General features: G+C 35.6%; 1 protein-coding gene across 4 annotated transcripts; it reads left to right on the top strand.

Moving 5' to 3' along the window:
• Window positions 1-4,147: 4,147 nt before the first annotated feature.
• LOC104219364 (probable methyltransferase PMT18) lies at window positions 4,148-8,241 on the top strand. Of its 4 annotated transcripts, none has more exons than XM_009770041.2 (8): window positions 4,148-4,263; window positions 4,867-4,934; window positions 5,385-6,101; window positions 6,241-6,451; window positions 6,562-6,859; window positions 6,962-7,133; window positions 7,253-7,548; window positions 7,869-8,241. In XM_009770041.2, the coding sequence occupies exons 3-8, from the start codon at window positions 5,391-5,393 to the stop codon at window positions 8,089-8,091; spliced, it is 1,911 nt and encodes a 636-aa protein (XP_009768343.1). In that variant the 5' UTR covers window positions 4,148-4,263; window positions 4,867-4,934; window positions 5,385-5,390; the 3' UTR covers window positions 8,092-8,241. The 4 variants fall into 4 exon arrangements, with proteins under 4 accessions (XP_009768343.1, XP_009768345.1, XP_009768344.1 ...); XM_009770042.2 differs by lacking the exon at window positions 4,148-4,263 and adding an exon at window positions 4,290-4,543 and having other exon boundaries at window positions 4,867-4,913; XM_009770040.2 differs by lacking the exon at window positions 4,148-4,263 and adding an exon at window positions 4,291-4,543.
• The last annotated feature ends 3,856 nt before the right edge of the window (window positions 8,242-12,097 follow it).

Here is a 12,097-nt window from a genome sequence, read left to right as displayed (position 1 = left end):
CCCCTTTATCCTCTAAGTAGCTCCATAAGACCTTCTTAGGAACCCTGTCGTATGCTTTCTCTAGATCAATAAACACCATGTGGAGATCCTTCTTCCTATCCCTGTATTGTTCCACCATCTTGCTAATAAGGTGGATAGCTTCTGTGGTAGATCGCCCCGGCATGAACCCGAACTGGTTGTCTGAAATAGACACCGTCCTTCGCACTCTCATTTCTACCACTCTCTCCCAAACTTTTATGGTATGACTCAATAATTTGATACCCCTATAGTTGTTACAGCTCTGGACATCACCTTTGTTCTTATACAACGGAACTATTATACTCCACCTCCACTCTTCAGGCATCCTATTAGTCTTGAATATAACATTAAATAATCCAGTAAGCCATTCCAAGCCTGCTCTACCCACACACCTTTAAAGTTCAACCGGAATTTCGTCTGGCCCGGTAGCTTTGCCCCTTCTCATCTTACGCATTGCCTCCATGACCTCATCAATCTCAATGTCCCTACAATTACTTAATTCATGGGGACTGTCGGCATTCCTCAATTCCCCTAGTACAATATCCTGATTCCCTTCTTCACTTAGAAGTTTATGAAAGTAGGTCTGCCACCTCCTCTTAATCTGGTCATCTCCCATCAAAACCTTAATTAAAAGAGATTCTTAATAGTATTCCTTATATAGATTAGTGTCAACTCTAATATGCAATATATAAAAATCAATTATTAAGTAGATACGCAAATTTGGAGGATTTTCAAAAGGAAAACAATATTTAATATTAATTTTTTAGATAAATGAGCGACATCTCTAATATACAATTTATAAAAAAGTCAATTATTAAGTAGACACACAAATCTGGAGAATGTTCAAAAGGAAAAGGTATTAATATTATTTCCTTAAATAATCAATCATAGTTCTAATATACCATTCATAAAAAAGTATTCAATTATTAATATGGGAAAAATTCAAGAGAATGTTTCTTCAAAGGAAAAGATATTTAGTAATATTTTCTTATTTTAATCGATGACAACACTTTATGCAGTTTATAAATTTTATTTTAATTATTAATTAGATTAGATTAGATACACAATTCTGGAGAAAGTTCAAAAGGAAAAGGTATTTAATATTATTTCCTTGTATAACTCGGTGACAACTCTAGCAATTCTTTAACAAATAAATCAATTAGTAATTAGATACAAAATTCTAGAGAATGTTTCTTCAAAAGGAAAAGATATTTAGTACTATTTTGTTATACAATTCGATGACAACTTTATGCAATTCAAAAAATCCAATTATTACTTAGATACAAAAGAATATCAATTAACAACTTTTATTAATGTTATACAAATAGAATCCAACAAATTAAAAAATTATTATTTCAACTTAAAATCAATGTGCAAGATACAAAATTAAAATTTAATTGATTCTTTCTCAAAAAAGGATATCTACCATAACTGAATTATACACAAAGTTTAATTAAATATACTTATAGTCATGTATATTGTACATAAATAAAGTCAAATACAAAGCTTGTGCTAAACAAAGAATTATTATTTCAACTTAAAAATAATATGTAAGATACAAAATAAAAATTTAATTGATTTTTCTCAAAAAGGAATACCGGCCATAACTGAATTATGCACAAAAATTTAATTAAAGATACCTACAATAATATATATTGTACCCAAATAAGGTCAGATACAAAGCTTGGTCAATTAAAGAATACTTCATCAATCTTTAATTGTTTCCGTAGCAGACGTTTCTACCATAATTAGACGTTCCTACCATAATTATACAAAAAAAAAGGTGAACAAAATTATACTACTCTATATTATTTATTTTCCAAATTGAAATTTAAATTTAATAATACTTCATCAATCTGAAGAGTCAACATACGTCAAATATATTTCCGATCATAATTAAATAATAATTCTTATTGAACTATTACTTCTATTAATTATGTTTCCATTTATAATTCAAAATTTTTAATGTTGTCTTAAAAGTGCCAAGTGGTTTCATTTCAATTTGCCACTTAGCTTAACATCATCCTTCACTATCCTCCTTTTAATATAATATAGATTTATCCATTATCCCACGTTCTCTATGATTTCATAACTTATTACCACTCACCACTAAAAAGGGGGAGGGAGAATCGACTGCCAAAACTGACCAATGGTCGGTAATTTGCAAAAATCGAATGAAAACCGACCGATTCATGGCAAACAATAATCGTATAGTCGATAGAGCCAACCGATCGTCTTTGGTCGATATTTTTTACCGATTTCGGTCGGTGAATTAATTTCCAAAAATGACAAAACTTGCCGAATTCGGTCGGTATTTTTAATTATGTAATTGAAAAATGCACCATCTGGAAATCGAACAGGGGTCTGTACTGTGGCAAAATACTATTCTACAACTAGATTATTGATGCATTTTATTTTAAGACTGTCTTTTATTTTATTAATACTCTTTAATTATATTTTTTCGCGAAAATAATTGAACGATATCGGTCGATTTTATTAAAAAATAAAATTACCGACCCAAATCGGTTGATTTTTAAAAATTTGACCGAAGATTGGTCGGTTTTGAATATTAATTTTAATTTATTTTAAATGAAAAATCGATAAAATTTGGCCCGTTTCTTGAAAAATAAATTTCATGGGACGCAAAAATAGTTTTTTGCATTTTTTGCGCCAAAATAATTGATCTAAGTTGGTCGATTTCATAAATTAAAATTGAAAAATAAAATATTTTGAAAAACCTAACCCACTTCGGTCATTTTTCAGCCGATTTTTTGACCGATCGACTTATCGCAATCAGTTTTGGCCAAATTTCTTGTAGTGACTTTCTTCCAATTTAATTCAAGGAAGAATTTCTACACCTATAAATGAGAGTTTTCCTTCCATAATAGGGCGTGAAAAATAATTGTGGAGTGTTTAAAAAAGTGAGGTCAAAGTTGTGAAAATAGAAGAAAAGAGTTATTACTTTTGTTGAAGGAAGGTGTTCATCTTGTGGAGCTCTAGACTCAACAGCTTATCTAGATTATGTTTGAGTCGTACGACGTGATCGGACTGTTGTATCTCGGGAAGACAAGTCAAGATGATTACTGCTGAACTAGTGAAGACTTTACTGCAGTAAGCTTGAATCTCTTTAAAGATAATTTTATATGGTAAAAAGATCGAGACAAAACAATTTCTAGATCTAGTAGGTGGGGTAATCGTGAAGGAGGGCCTTGGAGCAACGGTAAAGTTATTTTCGTGTAATATATAAGTTACGGATTCGAACTGGAAAAGTAGCCGCTAATACTAGCATTAGATTAGGTTGTCTTCACGATTACCCCATCTACTAGATATAGAAATTGTTTTGTCTCGATCTTTTTACCATAGAATTTTTTTATGTTTTAACTATAATTGTATTTTCACCAATACTATTTTAATTCAAGCAAATATAATTTTCAATCGCATTATATTTTTTCATATGTATGACCTTTAAATAAAGTCAAGGCAAATCATCATTTCACGTGTGACTATTTCTAAAAATACATGTGTTTACACTGTCAATATTGTTATGTTGCTCTCTCTCGAGTGACAAGTAGAGATGGATTTAACGATGATGATCAAATATTAAATGAAATAAAAAATATAGTGTATAAAGAAGTTTTTCATAAGTTAATTTGAGAAAATTATTGAGTATATATTCAATTACTATAGATTCTTTTTGTTTGAAATCATGTAATATTTCAAGTTGTTTTCATTTCATACATATTTTTGCATGTATACCTTACAACTTTTCTATTAATTTGTAAAGGTAGTTACTCCCTCCCTCTGTTCCAGTTTATGTGAACTTATATTTTCTTTTTAGTCCGTTTTAAAAAGAATGATCAATTTTTAAATTTGGTAATAATTTAACTTAAACTTACAATTCTACCCTTAATGAGAAACTTTTATAACCATACAAATACTCTGAACCCCTTTTTTGACTTGTTTAGGACCACAAATTTCAAAAGTTTTCATTTTTTCTTAAACTCTATGTCCAGTCAAACATGTTTGACATAAATTGAATGGAGGGAGCATTATACTAATACTATTTTTGAGGCATTTCTTTATTATATAAAGAATAGGAAATTGAAGATTGTTCCTCTACATGGGCAAGGAGGTAGAAATTAGGAATGAGGTGGAGAGCCATTTGAGGATAGAGTGAAGGACGCTCACTTCTTGCGGGCATTTGTCGGACAAAAAAACCTCCATTCTCTGCTTTACTTGGACCAGGTTCTCTCAATCATTTCTCCATCCCCTATCTTCCGACTCTTTAGTATCATTTCAATTATATCACCAACTGACAAACTTAAATTTAATGCACATTCAACTTCATCTTTTTTCCCTATAAATTCCCTCTTCTTTGTATATTTATAGCGACAATGGTGTTTTGTGTTCAAGAAACTCCATATATAGTTACTGTCCCTTCGTGATTACTCAACGTTCTCTGTACCTGCAACATCAAATGTACGATGATTGAACAAAAACAAAAACTTCCCTTTGATTTTATGATGTAAGATCCATGAACTTGCATCTTTTCTAAACACAAATTTAAACATAGTCTATATGTACTATCAGAGACGGAGCTAGGATTTGAACCTTATGGATTCGAGATTATAATCCTTTTAAGTTATTGGATTCTAAATTAATAATTTATATATATTTATTGGATTTCTTAATACAAATACAGGGTTTGAACAAAACTACTGAGTTCGACTGAACCCGCAAACAACACTGTGGCTCCGCCCGTGTGTTCTATCTATTTGTATGTGCCTAGTACTCATGTGTCCAAACACCATTGGTTTTTACTTCTTGTTGTATTTTATATTAACTCAGGGAAAAGTAGACATTTTGGTTCAAGAAGCAGATAGATATACTGAGAGGTATATTCCTTCGTTGTATAGGTATGTTTTGATTTAGTTGCACTCTATCTCTGTGTTGTGCTAATTGCAATCCTTTTATATTAGGAAAAGATCTGTTTTCTAATAAACAGATGGTTATTTTCTGATATTCATTTGTATTTATTTGTCAAATTATGATCACTTCCTTCCTTCTTTTTATACGTAGCTGAATGTTACATTATGCAGATACTTCTTCAAATTAAAATAAGAATATTTACTGTTGTTTCTCCTTTTCCTTTTTGGTCAATAAACATTGTTGTTTATACTTTCATCGAAATCAAGAAAGAAATTAAAAAACAAGGTAAATGATGTTATTTATTTTTTCTTCTTGAAAGTTGTTTCTGAGAGTTAAATTAATCATATATTTAGCAGAAAAGAATCACTTTAATATCATTTTCCAATACTTCCTTTTTGGTCTGATGTATATATATTTTTTTACATGAATATGAGCAGGTATAGATGGCAAAAGACCATAGTGGATCCCCAAAGTTACACCAGCTCGAATCGAAGAGAAAACGGCTCACTTGGATCCTTGCTGTTAGTGGCCTCTGCATCTTATTCTATGTCCTAGGAGCCTGGCAGAATGCTAGACCCACTCCATCCAGTCAATCTGAAGTATATTCCAGAGTTGGCTGTGATTCTGGATCTCCGAACCCTGATATCGCGACATCACGAATATCATCATCGTCATCATCATCATCGTCACTCTCAGTCCCTCTCGATTTCGAAAGCCATCATCAGTTAGTGGTCAACAACTCTAAGTCATCAGAAAACTTTCCACCCTGTGATATGTCCTACAGCGAATACACACCATGTCAAGAGCCACAGAGGGGTCGAAAATTTGACCGTAATATGTTAAAGTACAGAGAGAGGCATTGCCCAAGCAAGGAAGAACTTATCCGTTGTCTTATACCTGCTCCACCAAATTACAAGATTCCCTTCAAATGGCCTCAGAGTAGAGATTATGCTTGGTTTGCCAATATTCCACATAAAGAACTTAGCATTGAGAAAGCTGTTCAGAATTGGGTCCAAGTGGAAGGTGATCGTTTAAGATTTCCAGGAGGTGGCACCATGTTCCCGCACGGAGCTGATGCTTACATTGATGATATAAGTGAGCTGGTTCCCCTTACTAGTGGAGCCATTCGGACAGCAATCGATACAGGCTGTGGTGTAAGATTATGCCTCTTTATTACATTAAGGATTTTCCTACTTCTTTATTGGAACCAATCTGGTTTTTGTTGCTTAAATACCTTATTATATACTTATGCAGTTCGTACTAAAAATATCTTAAACTTCAATGTCATAAAAGGTTGCAAGTTGGGGTGCTTATCTGCTGAAGCGGGATATAGTAGCCATGTCTTTTGCTCCAAGAGATACACACGAAGCACAGGTCTGGTTTGCACTAGAAAGAGGAGTTCCGGCAATGATTGGTGTTATGGGTTCTCAGAGACTTCCATATCCAGCGAGGGCTTTTGATATGGCTCATTGTTCTCGTTGCTTAATCCCATGGAACAAGTACGGTAAGGTGTTATTAAACCATATATATGTCGGGCAAAATTGATGATGAGATGAGCTACATATATAAACAATCGAAATCCTCATCCTTGTATCATTTATTTTTTGTTTACAGATGGATTGTACCTTATTGAAGTTGACAGAGTTCTACGGCCAGGGGGTTATTGGATACTTTCAGGCCCTCCTATCCGCTGGAAGACATACTGGAGAGGTTGGGAGAGAACCCAAGAAGATTTGAAGCAAGAGCAAGATTCCATTGAAGACACTGCGAGGCGACTTTGCTGGAAAAAGGTGATCGAGAAGGGTGACCTAGCTGTGTGGCAAAAGCCTCTCAACCACATTGAATGCACCAAAAGCAGATCATCTAATCATAAGCCACATATCTGCAAGTCAGGCAACGGTGATGCAGCATGGTACTTTCTCAATTTCTTATAAAGTGACCGATACTATAATATCTAATCCATTTATGAAGAATTAATTCCAGTTTGACCTCTCTATATCATTACTCAAATAAGGTACCAAGACATGGAAGCATGTATCACGCCGCTGCCAGAAGTAACCAACTCGGATGAAGTCGCAGGTGGTGCATTAGAAAAATGGCCAGAGCGAGCATTCGCTACTCCTCCTAGGATTAGTAGTGGTTCAATACCAAGCATCACAATAGAGAAATTTCAAGAGGATAATCAGGTATAGAATAGAGATTCATCATGAATTTAAATGGAGAAACATGGTATACCCGTCCTAAAACTTGTTTAAGACTGAGCCATAGTTTTTGTTGTTGTTGTTGTTGTTGTTGTTGTAATCAGGTATGGAATGAACGGGTGTCATACTACAAACGCCTAATTGGTCTCTTACCCCAAGGACGATATCGTAACGTGATGGACGCGAATGCTTATTTGGGTGGATTCGCTGCAGCTCTTTCGAAATATCCAGTTTGGGTAATGAACGTGGTTCCTGCCAATAATGACCCCGACACTTTGGGTGTGATATATGAACGAGGCTTCATTGGCACATACAATGATTGGTGTGAAGCTTTCTCAACGTATCCACGAACATACGATCTCATCCATGCTGGTGGTTTGATCAGCCTATATCAGGACAGGTAAAATGCTCATGCGTATTGATGTATTTCTGTTCTCGTGTATTGATTTATTTGACAAGAGGGGTTGCTCTGATGGTAAGCACCCTCCACTTCCAACCAAGAGGTTGCGAGTTCTAGTCAACCCAAGAGGAAGGCGGTGAGTTCTTGGAGGGAAGGATGCCGAGGGTCTATCGGAAACAACCTCTCTACTCCAGGGTAGGGGTAAGGTCTGCGTACACACTACCCTACCCAAACCCCACTACTGAGATTATACTGAGTTGTTGTTGTTGTTGTGTATTGATTTAAATGTGTATGTTAATTTTATTTATTTATTTATGAAGATGTGATATCACCTACATTCTCCTTGAGATGGATAGAATCCTGAGGCCTGAAGGTACTGTTATATTCAGAGATGTAGTGGAAGTCCTAGTGAAAATCAAAAGTATAGCAGACGGCATGAGATGGCAAAGTCGCATTGTAGACCATGAGAGTGGACCATTTAACCCAGAGAAAATTCTTATTGCTGTGAAAACTTACTGGACTGGTGAAGCTAAGCGGGAATAACAAAAGGGAATAAAGCTTCTAATTGAAATATTTTTCTTTAGAAGGATTTTTTGCGGTTATATATTAAGTTTCTCATTTTTAGCAACACAATTGTTATTGCTTCTAGTTGGAAATGATTTACTTGGAGAATAGAATAGAAGATGCTCATAATCATTGGTCTTGTGCAATTTTTTAGCTTTCTTATAATATTGCTAATTTTTAGGATACGCAAGTTGCGCGTGTATAAAATTTTATAATAATTATATAAACTTTATATTAAAAAATTATGTTCGAATTATTATAAAAGAAAAATATATAAGTTTTTAAATATAATGATTACTGATCTTAATAATTTAATTACTCAATAAAGTAAGATACCCTACCCAACACAAGTTTGATATTTTCCTATACATATGCGATATTTCCCTATTTTCAATTTGTACATAAGTATATATTTATTTTAGCACTCCTATATGACATGAGTGTGTAAGGTAATTTTCGTCGGCAAAAAGTGTGTAATAGAGATTTGGTCTATAGTTTAGGGGGTAACTTATGTATTTTGCCCATTATAAACCTGAAGTCTCTCCTTCTCATAACAGAGTCAGAGAAATTCGGTTTCTTAGTAATTGTATTTTGTTTCACAAAAACTCTTAATCATTACAGAAACGTAAAAAGATGAGTAGCATTTTTGGGACTTATTTCTATTATTATTATTATTATTATTATTATTATTATTATTATTTCTAATTGTTCAATGGATTGTCTTTAGTTATTTCAAATTATGAAAAGAACTAAGAGCAATAAGAAAAAATACGAGTAGCCGAAAGATGCAATGAATTTCATAACTAGTTTTTTGATCGGAGTGAGAAGGACAAAGTTAAAAAGAAAGAGGAACGTAAAGGAAAAAAGAAAAGAAAAAGAAGAGAACTGTCAGACCCGTTGGAGTAAATTGATAGATGGTCACTTTCCAGAGTGCTAATTAAAATTCAACCACGGTTTTAAAACTATTCAAAGTTTAGCCGCTTCTTAATACGAAAAAAATATTTGAAGAATAATACTCATGTGAAAATTCATGGAATTTGAACCTTTATCACAATTAAAAATTTCCTAGAGTTCGAGTATATTTTGTTGAATCTAAATATATCTTATTCCAAACTCTTACACGTGAAACTTCATCTCGGACTTTTACAGCAGATGGTGTGACCTATAGCACACGAAAATTTAAGAATTAGATGGAATTTCAGTTTCATGGCCCTAAAATGCCAAAAAACGAGGAACGGTCATGGCGATACAATGACTATTGTTCCTTAGGTCGTTTTTGATGGTTCGGCAAATTTTTTTGGTGATTCAGGTACGGTCGCCCGAATGCATACAGATGGCATGTGCTATGCACATGAAAATCAGGAAATCGGGTGGAATTTAAGTTATATGGCCCTATAATGCCAAAAATGAGGAACGGTCATGGCGATGCGATGACTATTATTCCTTTAGTCGTTTTTGATGAGCCGACAAAATTATAGGCGATTCAGGTCTGATCGCCCAGATCCATGCAGATGACGTGGGCTGTAGCACACAAAAATTTAAGAATCGGGTGGAATTCAAAATTTATAGTCCTAAAATGCCAAAAAATGAGGAACAGTCATGGCGAGACGATGAACATTGTTCCTTAGGTCATTTTCTATGGGCCGAATTTTTTTTAGGCGATTAGGGTCTGGTCCCTGGATGCATACAAATACCCGGGCTATATCATACAAAAGTCCGAGAATCAGACAAATTCCAATTTTATGGTCCTATAATGCCAAAAAATTAGGAACGGTCATGGCGAAGAGATGACTATTGTTCCTTAGGTTGTTTTTGATAGGCCAATAAAATTTTAAGTGATTCACGTGAGGTCGGCCGAATGCATGCAGATGGAATGTGCTATAGCACACGAACATATGGGAATAAGGCGAAATTCAAGTTTTATGGCCTTAAAATATCAAAAAACGAGGAACGGTCATGGCTAGGTGGTGACTATTATTTCTGAGATCATTTTTGATGGTCCAGTAAAATTTTAAGCGATTTGGGTCCGGTCGACCGGATGCATGCAAATGGCGAGGGCTATAGCATACGAAAATCTAGGAATCAGACGAATTTTCAGTTTTATAGCCCTAAAACATAAAACAATATGAGGAATGCTCATGGTGAGGTGATGACTATTGTTCCTTAGGTCGTTTTTGATGGGTTGACAAAATTTTAGGCAATTCGGGTCAGGTCACCCGGATGAATGCAGATGGCGTGGACAATAACACATGGAAATCTGAGAATCAGGCAGAATTTTAGTTTTTTGGCCCTAAAATATGTAGGAAAACAAGGAACGGTCATGGTGAGGCGATGACTATTGTTCCATATGTTGTTTTTGATGGTCCGGTAAAATTTTAGATGATTCAGGTCCGTTTGCCGGATGAAACGAGGAAAGGTTATGGCGGGGCAGTGACTATGGTTCTTTAGGTCATATTTGATGGCCCAAAATTTTTTTAGGCGATCCGGGTCCGGGACTCTTGCAGAAGGCATGAGCTATAACACACGAAAAACTGGGAATCGAGCGAAAATCCAGTTTAATGGCCATAAAGAATCAAAAAATGAGAAATGATCATGGCGGGGCGGTGACTATGGTTCCTTAGGTCGTATTTGATTGCCCAATTTTTTTATGCGATCTCTTTCCAGGGGCCCGAGCCCATGTGAAAGTCGTGTGATATAGCACACAAAAGTGTAGAAATCAGGCGAAATTCAATTTTATGACCATAAAATACCAAAAATCGAGGAACGGACATGGCGGGGCAGTGACTATAGTTCCTTAGGATGTATTTGATGGCCCAAATTTTTTTTAGGCGATCCAAGTCCTGGGGCCCGGGGCCATACGGAAGGCGTGGGCTATACACATAAAAATCTAGAAATCAGGCAGAATTCCAGTTTTATGATCGTAAGATGCTAAAACCGAGGAACGGTTATGGAGGGTAGTAAGTATGGTTCCTTAGGTGGTATTTGATGGCCTAAAAAATTTGTAATCGAACTGGAACAAAAATTTAGGAATTGGGCGTAATTCCACTTTTGTGGGTATAAAATGACAAAAAATATGGAATGGTCATGGCGGGACGGTGACTATGGTTCCTTAGGGCGTCTTTGATGCCCAAATTTTTTTTAAGCGATCCAAGTCGGTGGCTTGGACCCATGCAGAAGGCATGGGCTATAGTACACAAAAATCCGAGAATAGGCGTAAGTCCAGTTTTATGGTTGTAAAACACCAAAAAATGAGGAACGATATTGGCAGAGCGGTGACTATTGTTCCTTAGGTCGTATTTGATGTCCTGGAAAAGTTTTAGGCGATTTGGGTCCGTTGTTCCTGTCCGATGCGAAAGGCGTGGGCTGTAGCACACGAAAATCTGAGAATCGAGTGAAATTCATATTTTATGGCCGTAAAATTCCAATACCGAGGAATGCTTATGGCGGAGCGCTAACTATGATTCCTTTTTTCGTATTTGACGGCCCAAAAATTATTTAAGCGATCCAAGTCTGTGGCTCGGGCCCATGTGGAAGGCATGGTCAATAGTACATGAAAATCTTAGAATAGGGTGGAATTCTAGTTTTATGGCTGTAAAACGACAAAACACGAGGAACAGTCATGGCGGGGAAGTGACTAAAGTTCCTTAGCTTATATTTGATGACTGAGAAAAATTTAGGCGATTCGAATTCGGGGGCCCGGACCCAGCAAAAGGCTTAGGCTATAGCACACGAAAATCTAAAAATCAGGCAGATTTCCAGTTTTATAGCCGTAAAATGCCAAAAAATGAGGAAATGTCATGGCAGGGTGGTGACTAAGGTTCCCTAGGTCACATTTGATGACCCAAAAAGATTAAAGGCGATTCGAGTTCGGGACCCGGGCCTAAGGCTGTATTGTGGGCTGGGCCCAGCCCGGGACCGGCCTAGGACCGCTTGCAAATGGGCCAAATGGGCCAAACGGGCTGGATCAAACAGGCCGGTCCCTAAC

Source organism: Nicotiana sylvestris, chromosome 8 (assembly GCF_000393655.2).
Source record: "Nicotiana sylvestris chromosome 8, ASM39365v2, whole genome shotgun sequence".
NCBI lineage: Eukaryota > Viridiplantae > Streptophyta > Magnoliopsida > Solanales > Solanaceae > Nicotiana > Nicotiana sylvestris.
Note: the sequence above shows the minus strand (reverse complement) of the source record. Positions and strands in the feature narration are given on the sequence as shown.